Genomic DNA, 15,687 nt, shown 5'->3' with positions numbered 1-15,687 from the left:
GGATGTTACTCTCTGCTTCCCACCCAGACCAGCTTTATCTAGCCCTTTGCGCCATCAAGGGACATGGAATCAATGAACTCAGGGAGTGCCCCGTGTTGCTCCCTGTAGTCAGAACCCATCCCATAAGCAGAATATGACTTTTTCCTAAGTCATCTGCCAATTCCTCAACAAACTCAGGAATATAGCCAAGAACATGCTCCCCACTGTCCATATAAGCAGTACAGAAAAATGCTTACTGCCTGGGTTACAAATCTTAGTGGCCTCATTTCCCAGTCTATGACCTCGGGTAAGTTCTTTAACCTCTGTGCCTCCCTCTTCTCATCTGTAAAATGAGAATAGTAGTAGTAACCCTTTCATTGGGTTATTTAGGTAAGCACTTGGTTATTCATGTGAGGACTCGGCCTGGCCCCCGGTAATGGTCCCTATTATTATAAGCTAATGAACATGTACGCCTGGCCCAAATGCCGTCATTTGTTTACTACCACCACCAACAGTAATCTTATCCTTTATAGGAGGAGGGGGTAGAGGGACAGGCACACATTAAATGAGACAATGTACCATTTTATTCCTTATAAAATATATTTCATATTGTTGCTGTAAAAACATTACATTTCACATTTTTAAAAAAATTTTCTTAACAGTAAAAATAATACTTGGAAGACAGCTGGGGGAAAAGGCGCCAATAAGACAAATTCACAGATGGGATTTATCTCCCTCTTCTTTTTTTTTTTTTTTTTTTGTGGCCCCTGGTAAGGTCAGAACCTGGGAGGACCAGAAAGTAACAGGACAGATTTCTTCCAACAAATGAAAGTTTTCCACATCCAAATTAATAATGTCCTCCAAGGAGTCAAGCTATCGGCTCACTACCACAATGTGGATATCGCGCGAGACGCTCTCTGAAATTACAAAATTGCTTTCACAGCCAGCTTCAAAGCCACACAATTCAATCCAAGCTATTTTCCTCGCTAGTCAGTCCATGAGCTTTGCCCCTGTGATCTCACTTGACCAGAGACCTCATTCACCGGCCTCTGCACTGAATGAGCACGGGTTCAGCTGTCCAAAGCACGCGCCACAGACTCCAAAGGTCATTCCAAGAAATACTTTGAATAGGGGTAACATCCCTGTAATGAATGGTTTCCCCGAACCATTTCTTTTGAAAATCAGTCCTGTTAGTTTCAAATGCTCAGCTGTGGCACCTTCCCTCCTGTCAGATTCTGCTGCCCAGGTGGGCGGGGAAGTAGGGAGAGACACAGAGATGAAGAAAACAGGCATAATCGCTGATCAGTTCACAAGCCACCCCCACCCTCCAAGAAGAAACAACCGGGGCAACCCCAAGGACAGACCACATGTCAAGGACCAACACAATGGCCACAAGATGGAGGAGCGGGAGGGCAGAGGCCAGAGGCGGCCACCACCACCAAAAAGGAGCGAGGAGCAGATACAGACAGGGAAAGCTGCACCAAAATAAAACATTAAAAAAAAAAAAACCTCAGTTTTTAAACTGTTTCATCCATTTCTTCTTTCTCTCTTCCTTTGCTGCCCTGGGTACCAATGACAGGAGAAGCCTACCTCACTTAGAGGAAATCTTTACAGCCAGTTAGAGCTCCACGGTCCAAACCAGGGTGGGGGAGGGGGGCGGGGAATGAAGACGGCTTTTCTAGAGATTCAGCAAGAGCTGTGATTAAGAAGGGAGGGGAAGACGCTGCTAGGCAGAGTCCTCCCATCTCAAAAGCTCCCTCCCCTCACCGATAAGATCTGAAGATGGACAAGGAGGCAAGCACAACCTTCTGTCAGCTTTTAATTCTCACGGAGGTGGAAGGGAGCGGAAGGAGAACCCTGGGCCACCTCTTGCTGGCCTGGTTTTGGGCTTTAGGGACAGATTCCACATACATTTTTTTTTTTTAACTAAGTTATAAAAATACACCCCATCACCACCTTCCCTCCGTCACCAAACCAGGGCACCATCACCCGTCACACACATCTAAGGTTGGTGGGTTTTCTTACACTCAGGGTGTCACAGATTGACAAGCACCTGCACAATTCCCACGCAAAGTGGCCAAAGGAGCCTCGAGAGCCGGGGATTTCCACCTGGGAGAAAGAGGACGGCCTTGGTGACAGCCAGGGGATGGACGCTGCTGCCCAGCCCCAGGGTAGGGGGCCTGATGGGATTCCTGAGCCCCTGAAGCGCTGGTGCCCCGGGGCAGGTGGACAGCCGGCCATGCTCCTGCAGGCCTGAGGAACTCCCAAACAAGTCTTAAAATAAAGGGCAGCTCCAAAACAAGACGAGCCCTCCCCTGATGGCTCAGGGGCCTGGTCTCAATTCAGCACAGATGGGCAGGGCACTAAACTCCCCACCCACATCTCCTTCTCATCAGCCAGAATAGCTTTGCTGATTTACTTCCCAAGCAACGCAATCCCCACTCCTGGCTCCCCTCGATCCCGGAGGGCTCCAGAAATAACAAGGGCTGAAGCGCCAGGAGCTGCTGATCCGACCTCTCCTCACAGGAGCTCCTCACGGCTCTCCTACCCTTCCCCTCCCGCCTGCAGGCCAGAAACGCTGCTCAGCATATCCCTGAGAAGGTTCCTCGGCATGAAACTGACCTTCCCATCACGGGGACCGGACGACACGGATAAACACCCAGAGGCCGCCGACACTGATGGAAGAGTCCTGTCCTACCTGTCACCTCAGTAGGAAGACCGGATTCTCCCGGGACCCTCGGAGCCAACAGAACAATGGGAACCTGCCAACTCCATCTCCATCACAGGGACAAGCTGCCACTTACCTTTCTCTCTCTTCTTGCCTCTCTCTCCCCCTTCTCCCGCACCAGCCCTAACTGCAGCCTTAGGAGGGAAAGGGACTGGTAAAACTAGAGACAGAGGGAGCTGCGCAGGGCGCGCCGATGGGGGGCTCTCACCCAAGTGGAAGGGAACTTCCATAAAAACCTTCTCTGAATACACGGGGAAAGAACACAAAGTGTTTTAGAGGTGTCATGTCCATAATTGGAGGGAGGAACATCAAGAGGGAGTTTATTTACTCAGGTAACAGCAGAGGGCTTCCACAGAGACTAAAACCCTCCAGCTTTTCCTCAAGGAAAGAGGGGGAAATGGTCAAGGTAGTGTTTAACTGCCACATTTTTCAAAAAGTGAATTCATATAGCCTTTTGGCTCAGCTATTTGGGGACAGTCTTTAAAAACCTACTAGTCTGGGCTTTGAGAAGAAGCCATACAATATTTGTTGGGATGCAACCCAACAGCTGAGGGACCCCAGGTACAAACCGTTGTCATCAAGAAAGGGTTTTCCTTTTACTTCCACAGAAGCTGCTCGGTGAGAACAGGCTCTCCCTTCTCCTGGATTCGGGTGAAGAGGGGCCGGCTGCACCTTAAAAAGTGCACAGATCCCCCCAACTCTTCCCACCCTACCCACAGCAGGTCCTGCTCTCGGACTCATCAGCCAGAAACTTTTTTTTTTTTAAGAAAAGTAAATTCATCTTGCTCACAGTCCCTTCTGGAAGAGTTGAGAAAGCAAAGAATTCACCAACTCAGCAGGAAACAGAACGAGCTGTTCCGTCTTTTGATACATGCAAACTAATCCCCTAGAGAGAGACGTGGGAAAGGGAGGGTAGTTAATTCTTTGGTCTCTGGTTCACTGCAGAATACCCTTGGTCAGTTTTGGCTCTCTCCTATTTTTTGGGGCGGGGGGGGGATGTATTTTCCTTTCTTCTTTTAAGAACTAAAATGTTCCCCAAAAGGGAGGGGGAAATGTTTTAACTACTGAACGGTAGCCAACAGAGCCCAAACTGCCAATGTCCACTCTTTATCTTTCAGGTTTCTGCGCAGGGCTTGTGCTGTGGCTGTCTTTTGTCATCTGGCTGCAGGGCGGGGCGCGAAGAGGACGGGCCGGCGGGACAGGTTCAGTCCAGGAAGCGCTGACAGGCCTTCTTCCAGCGGCAGGCCGTGCACCACTGGTCCCGGTGCTCGATGCCGTACACCTTCCGGCACTTCTTAGCCTCCCCGCGGGCTTTCCTGTCACACAAGAGTCAGGAGGGTACAGACACGCCCTGCAGGGGGAGGGGGGGGACTTGGGGCAAGGGCGGCCGGCGGCATGAGGCTGAGCAAACCAGGCAGGGGCTGGAAAGCTAGGAGGAGCCAAAGCCTCCCTGGCACCCAGTGTGTCCCCCCGCCCCGCCGCCTCCCCCACACAGGGAAGGAACCCTGGAGACTCCGGTCGGTCGGTGGGCTCAAGGTCTGCACGGGCGGGCAGGGTGGGGACGGAAGCCAGCAGGGAGGCCTCGGGAGCGAACGGTCTCACTCACCTGGCACCGCTCTGGGCCCGGGGCGGGGAAGTAACAATCAGGTGAGATTTCCCTGCGGGCGGTGGCTGCTGGGGCTCGCTGAAGCTTAGCGAGCGGCTCCGGACCTGGGCACAGCGAGAGGGGCCGTAAGCACAGGCCGGGGACAGGAGGGCAGGAGTGAAAGAGGAGAGAACCATCCCGCAGGGCAGTCAGCCACACCCGCTGAGCCCTTCTTGGTGCCCGGAGGGCAGGCCGCCTTCTCCGGTGAGATATTCCAAGTGGAGGCGGGCAGAGTGAGGGGCAGGCCTGTAAGCCACGCTTTCGATACAGTAAGTGCCCCGGGCAGGGGAACCTCTTGACGGGCCGCCTGGCGGGCTGCTCCCTGCAGATTTAGATGGAGTCACCGCATGGAGAACAAACGAGGGACTGCACTGCTTCGGGGGCACTTTCAGGCACTCAGGTTCCACAGTGTGTAAGACCTTCCCGTAGGAGATACTGAAGACCACGACCCACTGGGGGGGGCCAGAAGGACTTGGGATTGATATTAGTTCAGAGGCAAGCAACCTAAGGCCATAGTCCACCCCATCCATGCAGGGCTCCTACAAGCTCCCATCTTCCGTCTTGGTTACCCTCATCCTCTCCAGCTTCCCCACATTCTCTCCCTTCTCCTCTGCACACTGAAACCTTAACAAGCACCCACAGACACACAGTGCTCACAAGGGACTGACCCCGGACTCGCCCAGTGACTCCCCTGGCAGTAAACGGTGCTTGATCTGGGTTCTCCTGTGCACACACCCGCCTTGCACCTCCTAAGAGGGGCTGTGAGCAGCTGGGTGCGAGGCAAGGGGAAGAGGAGGCCTTCAAGAAGTCTGGGCGCTGGAGGCAAGTGGGGAGGTGGGGGGGCGGGGCGGAGAGGGGATGGCCTCCAGCACCAGTAATGTGTGGAAGAGCCTCGGGCTTGCTCCGGGGCCCCCAAGGGTGCCCACGTACTCAGAGACAGGCACACTCACCGGGGAGAGGGAGGAGGCCGTGGAGGGGGCGGCAGCCCAGCTAATACTGGTGTAGATGTGTGGCGACACGGGGATCTGGAAGGACGGCAGGGCCTGTCGGAGACAAGAACAGGTCAGCCTCGGGCCCGCTCGGGCAGCGTTCAAGTCCACCCACACTCCCTGTAACTTCACGGGCCACAGCAGAGTACCGGCCTCTGAGCGGATGATACCGGGACGCACTCGAACGTTCTGCCCGAGAGAGAGATACTAGCAAGCCCAAGTCTGCGAGCTACTCTCCTTAGTCCCAGGCTCCAAGCTCTTTTTGGATCCCTTCTCTCAGAGCGGGTCTTTGTGCCGGCCTCAGGACTGAATCATCAGCGTGGACTAGTGCCGGCTCACCCACCAAGAACAGGCTATAGGCAGTGCCCAAAAGAAGTCCGCACACCTTCTGGGCACGGGCGGTATTGCCGCACGAAGTTTATGGTGTCCCCGGGCAGCCTCTCGGAAGGAGCAACACGCTCCTGGATGGCCGGGTTTAGGTCTGTTCGTGAAAGCACCAGCCGCGCTCTCGGGGTCCCAGCTCGAGGGTCAGCCAGCTGCCCCAAGGGCCCCCTGAAGTCGGCCACACGTGAACTAGCCCACAGCCACGCATTCTAATGAGGAGAGCGGGCTCATCATGTAAAGGCTTTCTGCCTGAAAGCACTGCTGTTTAATTACTGACTTGTAAGCCAGCCTAGAGTCTGATAAAACCAAGCTGTAGGCAGAAAAGGATTTCTTTTTTAAAAAATGGCACAAAGCGAGCTGTGCGTTCCCTGATTACCACCTGTGTGTGGTCAAGGTCACCCTACAGGTCACCCCCTCCATGACAACGTGCCCAGCCACACAGGCCCAACAGCTTGGTTCTTCCTGTACCCACAATTTCTCCCACTTCTCGTAAGGTGCTTTGACTATTATAATTAATCAGACTTATATATTCATTTCTCTCTCCAGCTAAACCATGCACTTCACAAGGTCAAGGACTATGTCTTATTCTATTTGAAAAGCTAAGCCCAATGCTTGACTGGTATTCAAAAAAAAAATGGAAGCCGGATTGTTTGTTAATGTCACGCAACTTTAGGAGCTAGGATTTACTGTGGGAAGCCCAACTACACGACTCCACGCCCTCGTATAACCAGTGACGTAACAATTCGCCTGGCTACTCAGGGATTCAGCCAGATTTCTAGTCACTACCCATGACAGCCACCGATGTAGAACTCTGGAATTCCCACATTTATTGAGTGTGAAGTCATTTTCCTTTTCTTCTTTGTAGAAGTTAGAGATTAGCAATTCAGCAGAAGGCCTCAGCCTCCAGCCAGGGCGGTCAGTGGCCTGTGATCAGGCTGGCCGGTGACAGGTCAGACACGGAACATCCTCGCGGCCATACGGCTGAGCCCCCAGGTGTGCCCCTGCCCCATACCTGGTACGCATGGTCGGCCTGAATGTGCCAGAAGGAGCCAGGAGCTGACTTGCTGAGAGCTGCACCCGAGGGCAGGTAAGACTCCAGGCCAGGGTGTTCGGGGCCTGAGGACTGGGTTTTGGGAGGAGGAGGCGGAAGGAGAGCGAGGGGCGGGCTGGTCATGCCGGGAGCGGGAGCTGGGTCAGCTGTGGGCACGCCGGCAGCAGCTTCCTCCTTCATCTGCACCTCCGTGTAGTAGAAATCCTCCTCCCGCTTGAACTGGTCCGAGTCCACAGTGTCCCTGTGAGGGCAGGAGATGTGGTGATGGTCAGTTCTGACACAGGGGACACCGTGGCCCAAGAGGGACAGTGCTTGCTCAGGCCGACCCGGCCACGTCAGGGAAGGGGCCACGAGAACGTTCACCCAGGAGCCCCACTGCCAGTGCGGAGTCACAGAAGAGTGCATGCCTGCACATCAATGGGCATGGTCTTTCCCGGCACCGAAGGCTCCTCCTCGCACATGACACGTGCACACCTCCTCCTGCCGCAGTCATCTGGCTCTGCCACGGGCCCTCTCTGGGCCCCCCCACTCCACTTGTGCTCACACCTCTCCATCCTGTGGGTCCGTTTCCACTGCCATGAGCAGCCCTGGCTCCAGGGACTCAGAGCTAATGGAGCCCCGGCTCCCTGAGGGGAAGCAGGTGCAGAGCCCACGGTGAGGTCTCCCCAGATTACCCAAATTCTACCCAGAGCTAAAACCTCTTGCTTCCTACGGTGAGGCGGGAAGACACGTCCACAAGATGGACAGAGCGCCCTTCCCGGGAACAGCATCACCATTCACGAGGAGGGCCCTTCCTTCCCAGCAAAGATCTCTTTCCAACAGGCTCTTCTGCCGGGAGAGGCACCAGATGGTGGTCTCAGCAAGTCATTTTCTTCGAACCATTCTTGCCTGTGGGTCATGGGGAAGGGCGGAGGAATGCCCGAGTGGGTCCCCAGGCAAACAGGCCCTGGGCCGGAGACCTACCCCAGGTGGAGGGCTTTGACGTGTCGTTTGATGCCCACAATCGAGCGCAGAACTTTGCCACAGTTTGGCCACAAGCACTTGTACATCACCTTCACGGAGTTCTAGGAGAAAGGAAGATGGGATCGTTGGGAGAGGCTCCTCATCCTCACCCCGCAGGGACTTCGGCTGCCCTCAAGCAGAGCTCAACAAAAGGCTCTAGGGAAGGGATTGTCTGGGACCAGAGACACAGACAGGCAGGGGCAGGGAGCCGGAACCCAGGAGGTGGTCCTGGTGTCAGCAGCAGCGCGTGGTGCCGTGGGTAAGACCCCACGGGAGGTCTTATGGGATCCCTATGGGAGTGCCGCGAGGAAGGCAGGGATGGGGCAGAGGTGAGAAGGAACGGGCACGACAGAGGGGAGGAGTGAGCCCCTGCGGACAGCACGAGCGAACATGGGAGCAACGGGAAACGGAAATGGGATGGAGCCTGAGAGCACGGAGGACCCGTGGGGCCCCCGCCGCTCCACCGCCGGCCCCAAGCCAAGGTCCGCCCCGCACCGTACCACATACCTTTCTTTTGCGTGGAGCTGGTTCATCCAACAGGAAAGCATCCGGGTCGGTCTCAAATCCATTATCAGTCTGGGGAGAACCGAAGGCATCCCCCAAATACTTGGGGCTGGCCTGGGGGTGGGGGGGCGAGGGGGTGGAGAGGCCACTGCCGGCGCTCCAATGCCCGCTGGTGGTGCTGCTGCCGCTGTCGGACACGTCCCCGCTCTCCTTCCACGGGTCGCAGGCGGCTCGCGAAGCTGAGCGGAGAGAAGACAGGCGGCGCTCACAGGCCGTCCCCCGGCCGCCGGATTCGGACCAGCAGCCCCGTCGGGGACCGTGAAGTGCAAGTCTGGAGTCTGGGTTCCTGAATCCAATCCCTGGCTCTGGCTCTGCCTGGCTCTGCCACTCCATGGGGGGCGGCACGGGGGAGCGAGACCCCCCAAAACCTCTCCTTTCTGAGCTTCCGTGAAGTAGCCCTGCTCTGCGCTAGCGAACACTTCCTACCACAGCCACACTGATAATCGTTAACCAACAGACACACACTACAACTTCGTTTTATAGGTTACTAATAGAAAGACAACCTCATTAAAATCTATTTCTCACTTTGTATGTTAGGAAAAAAAAAAAAACAAGCAGGGGGAGAGTAGGGTGTGGGGTGTAGGGTGTGGGGAGGGGAAAGCCCCTCCACCTGCATCTGGGCCTAGAGGTAGGTGAGAACTTGCACAGACAAGCGTGCGGAGTCTCCCCTGGGACCCTTTCCCAGCAGCAGAGTCGGGTGGAATGGCCGACTTGAGGGCTCCGTGGCCAGGCTTTCTTGAAAAATGCCTTTCGGTAATTAAAACCCAGGCAAGGACATCAAAACCTGAGTGTGGAAGACAATCCCGCGAGCTAGCTACAGCCCGGTGAGTCCTGCCCTCACCCACAAGTCCCACGGCCGGAGAAGGCAAGACAAACTCTGAGAGTAACTCGGACTGATCATGAGCAGACGTGGAGGCCCTTCCACCCGACACGGCCCTGCACCCACCGCCCTGCTCCCAGCAGTGCGTCTGGACACGGACACGGGTGAAATTCTCAGCTTCTATATGGCCTGTCTCCAGGCTGCTTTAGGCCAGACCCAGACTCTCCCTGCCTAGGCCATAAATTCGGATTGATAGTAATCTGAAATTCTGATGCAAGAGAAGGGGGGCAAAGCCTGTGACATGTGTAGGTATGGTGGCCATGTCCCCCGAAGCCCCAACTGCCAACAAGGACAGGTGTTCCAAGGAGCTGCCCTACCCTGGATTCTGAGACCGACTACCACATCCCCTGGGGCAGCATAAAAATCCTACTGCTTTTCTCTCATCCTGCTCCAGATCCCCAACTGCTTCTAGGCCCATCCAGACATCTGAAATAGACCCTGAGCATTACAGGTTTCCAACGCAGGCTCTCCTCCATGTGAGGAGAAGCCCACCCAAACAGAATGGCATGGAGGAACTCCTCCCTCCCTAAGTATCACTGTCAAGTCTCAAAGCTCGGACTTCTTAACCCACAATTTCAACATGTACACAGGGCTTAACACAGGATAGCCCTTCGGGGCGCCTGGATGGCTCAGTCAGTTAAGCGTCCGACTCTTGGTTTCGACTCAGGTCATGATCTCAGGGTCCTGGGATCGAGCCCCATGTCAGGCTCCACGCTTGACGGGGAGTCTGCTTGAGATTCTCTCTCTCCCTCTCCCTCGGCCCTCCCCACCCCCCGAGCTCACTCTCTTTCTTGCTCTCTAAAAGAAATAAATAAATCTTAAGGGAAAGACAAAAAACAGGGTAGCCCTTCAGGGAAGAACTCAGGAGCCACTAACAGGCCAATGGGTCCAGGGCCCACACACGTGTACTCAGGAAACCCACCGGGGAAAGAAGGGTCAGGGAGCGGAATGCTATGTCTAGTGCGATCAGGAGTCTACAGAAAACGGTTAGGTCAAACAGCAGGCCAACCCTACAATACAGCAGCCTTCCACAGAGGAACCGTTCAAATGGCTCAAATGCTCAAACTGGCAAACTGACTTACAAAGGAAGAAAAATTTAAAAAAAACAAAACACTTAGTATCGTAAGTTAATCTCTAAGTTATAAGATAAACATAAATGACCCTACCTTAGATCAACAAGATCTTCTACGGCAAGGTTAAATGGTATTCTACACCATTTGCGCTGCAAATGCAGAGCTATGAGAGTTTACAGTGAATTTCTAAGAAATATTTATAATCTCCTCTGTTCTACACACACACATACACACACAGCCAGCCTAACGATACAGAGAACAAAGAAAATAGGGGGTTTCTGTGCAAACCGTACCCAAGACTACAGCAAGGTATAGACCTCACCTTGCAGAATACTTCAATACCATTAGCTGCCAAGAAAGCCTTATTTTTCCACTGACTTCGATCATAAGATCGGAAACATACTGTCATGGGAAAAAAGTCTTTAATAGATGATTAAAGATGCTTGTCCAATGGGGACCTATGCTATCAGGATCAGGCGTATTATGAGTCAGGTGTGCATATGCTGGTGTTGGGCTGTGTGTGAATAAGTATTTATGTGTGACATGTACACATATCGCACACACCCTGATGCGAACTGGAGTCAATGATTTTCTCTCCCTTTGTGACACTTTCCTGACCTTCCTCCTGCTGACAAACCTCCTGGGTCTCCTAAACTTGTAGAATTTCCTGAAAACGTAAAACGGCCTCCTTCCCTCCCCGTTCTGCTTGTGCAGCTCCCAAGCACTAACGGAGCAGGCGTGCGAGGCTGAGCTCCGCCAACTCGGCGCCGCCCAACTGCCTCGACTCACTCTAGCAGCCTCGGCACTGACCACAGGCTCTGGGTGAAGACAGGAAGCCTGCCTCATCGCTCCTTTAAATTCACTGTCCATCCAGGGCAATTCCTCATGAGGGAAACCTGCAAAGGCCACTTTCCTCCTGGCACATGCTCTGAGCGAACTCTTGTTTTCCCCTAAGCTTTTAGGTAGCTCGCAATTCAGTTAGATGTCACCAATGGAGACAAAGTTATTCCCTGGGAGTAAGTTAGGCCAGCCCTGTAATGAATTTCGAAAGAACTCCAGGTTCACTACCGGTCTCGTCAAACTGCTGGCATCCAGCAACCCTTCTTCCTCCCGTGTTACCGATAATGTATTTTGGGCATCGCGCCAGAAGGATTTTATTTTAATTCAGAAGTTTGCTGTGCAATCGTACTATCGCTTTGCATTAAGCAGTTCGATTTGTTAGACAGACTTCAGCTCGTGCATTCCAGGTCCTTGGCCTGTAGGCCCGCACTGATTTACAAGGCTGAAGTAGGCACTTGGAACGGGGGCATGAATCTTCTGAGGCCACCAGGGGACCATTTGTTAGCTTCCCCTTCGTGAACTAAATATTCCTCGACTGGCCTTGTTCAGGCCCCCACCAAAGTGCCTCGCTCACTTACTCCCACAGAAGAACTTACTCGAGCGGCCAGTGTGGCTCAGCCTCGTGCTCAATCATCTTCACAATGCACCAGGAAACTCCTCTCCAGCTGAGGAAGCTGAAGAAAAAGAATGGAAGCCTCTAACTCAGTGTCACTCAGCCAGTCTGAGGAGCTAGTGAGAAGAGACCCCGGCAATCCTACTGCCAGGCAACGGGCTGGTCAAAGCAGAGGCAGTGAGGGGCGGGCCTGCGCCACACCCAGTAGCCGCCAGGGGGCCCCCTTCCTCACCGGAGAAGTTGGCCTCGGCCCCAGGAGGGCTCTGCACGACGGGGCTGCAGGACAGGGACGTCAGCACCATGGCCGCCATCATCTCATCCATTTCCACCGCGTCGGACTTCCTGGATTCAAGTGGGTGAGTGCCAAAGGTTACTTCCTGACACAGCGGGGCACGTGATCGGCTCACACTTCTGGACTGTCCCCTCCATGCCCCCACTCCAATCAGTGTGCGTGCTCAATAAAGCATGAAGGTCTCTCCTCATTCTTCATGACAAATACCCATTCGGAATTGCGTTTCTACTCTCAGTCAACCCGGGTGCAAGCAGGTCGGTCCCCAGGCCACTGCGGACACCTGGAGGCAGCTCCATTCTCCCCTATATTCACGACGGACCTCTCACTGGGGCTTAAAGTCAGAACTTTATTCGGGGGAAAGGAAGAGCGAAGCCATAAAATCAACCATGGGCATAAAAGATGCCTGCTGGAATTCAAAAGCACTAAAATTACCTTCCTTTCCCCATCTTCTATTTAAATTGAAGAGGGAGCAATTACACTAACCAGTTCCCTTCCCCTCCCCTGAGAAAAATGATGAGGTATTCTGATGGCTTCTGAACCTAGTACACAAGCCAATGAGCAAGTAAACCAGAAACACTAAAATAAATCTCCTGGTGTAAATCTTAATGCTTTCCACAGCAGAGTTCTATAAAATTTTACATATAATTTTTTAAAAACCCATATAAAGTTACATTACGTGGACGTAAACTTAGAGCTGTCTGTAAGTTACCGCTAAAGTATGAAAAGTTATTCTGAAATAAATTTCTAGGTGGCTCGTCTATTTCAAAGGGTTGTATTAATTCATTCTTCACTATTCAGATCCACTGAAATATGCGACTGGGTTGGAAGAAGTTAAACCAAGACTTGTAATATACTAAACAAATTAGCATCCCCTTTGTGTGATCTTTGAATGTTTATTTCCATAGAACAGCAAAACAATTTCTTTGCCGGCACTCCACTGAATTCACAATCAAAAATTATTGCTCTCAGGGGCGCCTGGGTGGCTCAGTCGTTAAGCGTCTGCCTTCGGCTCAGGTCATGGTCCCAGGGTCCTGGGATCGAGTCCCGCATCGGGCTCCCTGCTCAGCGGGAAGCCTGCTTCTCCCTCTCCCACTCCCCCTGCTTGTGTTCCCTCTCTCGCTGTGTCTCTCTCTGTCAAATAAATAAATAAAACCTTAAAAAAAAAAAAATTATGGCTCTGGTCTGGTCTGAAGACCCTGGATATACTGTATCAGTAGTACCCACAGACAAACACAGAAGGAGAGGTGGAATGGGGCCTAACCGCTTGCACATCCTGATTTTCCCTCTTGATCTAAAAAGATCAATGTACACTACAGTACATAATATAGAAATTAGGAGGCAGATATATATTCTCAGGGAAAAATTGTATCATAAAATTTTAAAGCAATATATACATTCTTCACTCATCGACGGTTTTGAATAACTAAGCCAGGGCTCAGCAATCTGTGGGTTGTGGGCCAATATGCCCTGCTGCCTGTTTTTATATGGCTCGTAAGCGAAGAACGGCATGATTTTTATATGGTTTTAAAAATCAAAAAGAATTATCTCTTGATACGTGACACGTGAAGATTACATAAAATTGCAATCTGCATGTCCGTAAGGAATGTTTTGTTGGGGCGCAAGCATGCCCGTGTTTATGTGTCATCAGCGGAGCTGAGCTGCCAGGACAAAGACGATCTAGCTTGCAAAGCAACGCGACTTACCGCCTGGCCTGCTCAGAACAAGTCTGCGGACTCCTGATCGAAGCCATTTTTTCCTGTCTCTCATCATGAAAAACTACTAATCTTAATTTAAGGATGAAGGGGGGAAATAGCCCTTGGCCACACCAAAGATGTACCACCCATAACAGAGTCACAGGGAAGAAAAGATCCCATTCTGGGTTTTGTTTTGTTTTTTTTACAGGATGCCCCCCTCTCTGTATCCCATTTGCCCAGTATCTTGACAACTAGACACCTAGGTCTTTCATGTTCCTTCTCCATCACAAGCCAGCCCACAACCCCATACCTCACACCCACAAGACTTTCAGAGCCCAGAGCCCAGGGGCTCCCACACAAACCTCTTTGGGACATCGATGTTCCTGGAGACAGGCCTGTAGGCTGGTGCCTGGGTTCCCTGCTCGGGAGGAGGTGCCTGGGGCACGGGGCCCTGCAGCTCAGCCAGCCACACCTCCTCCGCTTTACAGCAGATCTGTAACTTCTGATCCAAAAGCCAGACAGTCACCTTGTCCTCCGCCCAACTATGCTGCTCCACCAGTCCTGTGCACTCCTGACCCCCATACCACACATAAACCTGAGGGGGAGAAAAAGAGCAACCAGTGGTCAGTACGTGGTAGTTCTTACATCATATGACCCAGTTCTGAGAGCCAGGATCCACCTGCGTCTCTGACTCATTTTTGATTCAAGCAGATGCTCCCAGGTACCTGCTTCCCACCTGAGCACCCAAATTAGCCATAGTGGATCAGTTCTTCCCAAAACAGAGCCTTATAACCTCTCTAGATACAGCAAACGTGCCAGTTTCTGGAACTTTTTTCTGATATTGGAATCTGTGTACAATTAAAGTTACTGCCTGGCCCGCTCAGAACAAGTCTACGGACTCCTGATCGAAGCCATTTTTTCCTGTCTCTCATCATGAAAAACTACTAATTTTAATTTAAGGATGAAGGGGTGAAATTCTTTTTGATGGTAACCAGAGAGAAAAAGATGTTTTCTGTAAGCTTCATGGTAACCAGAGAGAAAAAACCTCTAGTAGATACACAAAAGATAAAGAGAAAGGAATCAAAGCATAGGACTACAAAAAAAAAAAATCAACTCACAAGGGAAGACAGCAATAGAGGAAGAAAGGAACAAAGGAACTACAAAACAGTCAGAAAACAATTAACAAAATAGGAAGTACTTACCTATCAATAATTACTTAAAATGTAAATGGATTAAATTCTCCAACCAAATGAATTTGGAATCTATATCCACCCTCCTGATGACTTGCTCTGTCTTGCTCTTGAAGTCCTATATATCTGCTGCCTGTATATATCCCCAACTATGACCTTGAATAGATCAACCCTGCATTTTTCCCTTCAGAGAATTCTAAGTCTACCTGGGGACAAGACGGTAGGGGAGGAGAAGTAAGCTGCCCACTCTCAAGGGGTGCCTAGCAGTTGGCAGGTCACCTTATATCATGGGAAGAAAGGCCTGGACAACACAAGCCTCAGCAGGAGACAGAAGGTAGAGTCTCTATGGGCCCTTGAGAAGGCAATGCACTTGGACCTAGCGATTATATCAGGGACAGGGGATGACTGGGCCCTGCCACAAGGGGAGGGAACACTGGAAAAGGAAATCCAAATGTCATTCTGATTAAACACCTTTGCCTCTTGAAAATGTCTAAAGGCAATTCAAAGATGCAATATTATCTGTCTCTTACAAGCCTAAGATTCTTGTTTGGTCAAGTTGGAAACGGAGGCAGATTGAGAAACTGAGCCCTTGTCATGCTTTGAACTGAGGCTTTGAGTAGGCCTAAGTCTGAAATACCAGATGCCAGACAGCACTGTCATGGAGGAACCCTGGCTCTGCTAATGATGGCTCATACTCTAGGGAAGCCTGCTTCCCAAGGGCCCCACAGCTGCAAGTAAAAGGTCTGTGCACAAACTGGTGCCC

At 52.0% G+C, this 15,687-nt stretch overlaps 1 protein-coding gene across 4 annotated transcripts in view; it reads right to left on the bottom strand.

The window, feature by feature from the left end:
* Positions 1-544: 544 nt before the first annotated feature.
* ZNF395 (zinc finger protein 395) overlaps positions 545-15,687 on the bottom strand; it is a 47,543-nt gene continuing 32,400 nt past the window's right edge. For all 4 annotated transcript variants that reach the window (XM_078069478.1, XM_036100851.2, XM_036100848.2 and 1 more), the window contains exons 3-10: positions 14,097-14,329; positions 11,981-12,090; positions 8,286-8,521; positions 7,740-7,840; positions 6,738-7,017; positions 5,303-5,395; positions 4,314-4,417; positions 545-4,023 (exon numbers count right to left, since the gene is read on the bottom strand). In XM_078069478.1, coding sequence (XP_077925604.1) covers positions 3,912-4,023; positions 4,314-4,417; positions 5,303-5,395; positions 6,738-7,017; positions 7,740-7,840; positions 8,286-8,521; positions 11,981-12,090; positions 14,097-14,329 — 1,269 coding nt within the window. In that variant the 3' untranslated portion in view covers positions 545-3,911. The remainder of the gene's footprint in view (positions 4,024-4,313; positions 4,418-5,302; positions 5,396-6,737; positions 7,018-7,739; positions 7,841-8,285; positions 8,522-11,980; positions 12,091-14,096; positions 14,330-15,687) is intronic.

Source organism: Halichoerus grypus, chromosome 3, assembly GCF_964656455.1.
Source record: "Halichoerus grypus chromosome 3, mHalGry1.hap1.1, whole genome shotgun sequence".
NCBI lineage: Eukaryota > Metazoa > Chordata > Mammalia > Carnivora > Phocidae > Halichoerus > Halichoerus grypus.
The sequence above is the reverse complement of the archived record's forward strand: the minus strand, read 5'-3'. Positions and strand labels throughout refer to the sequence as shown.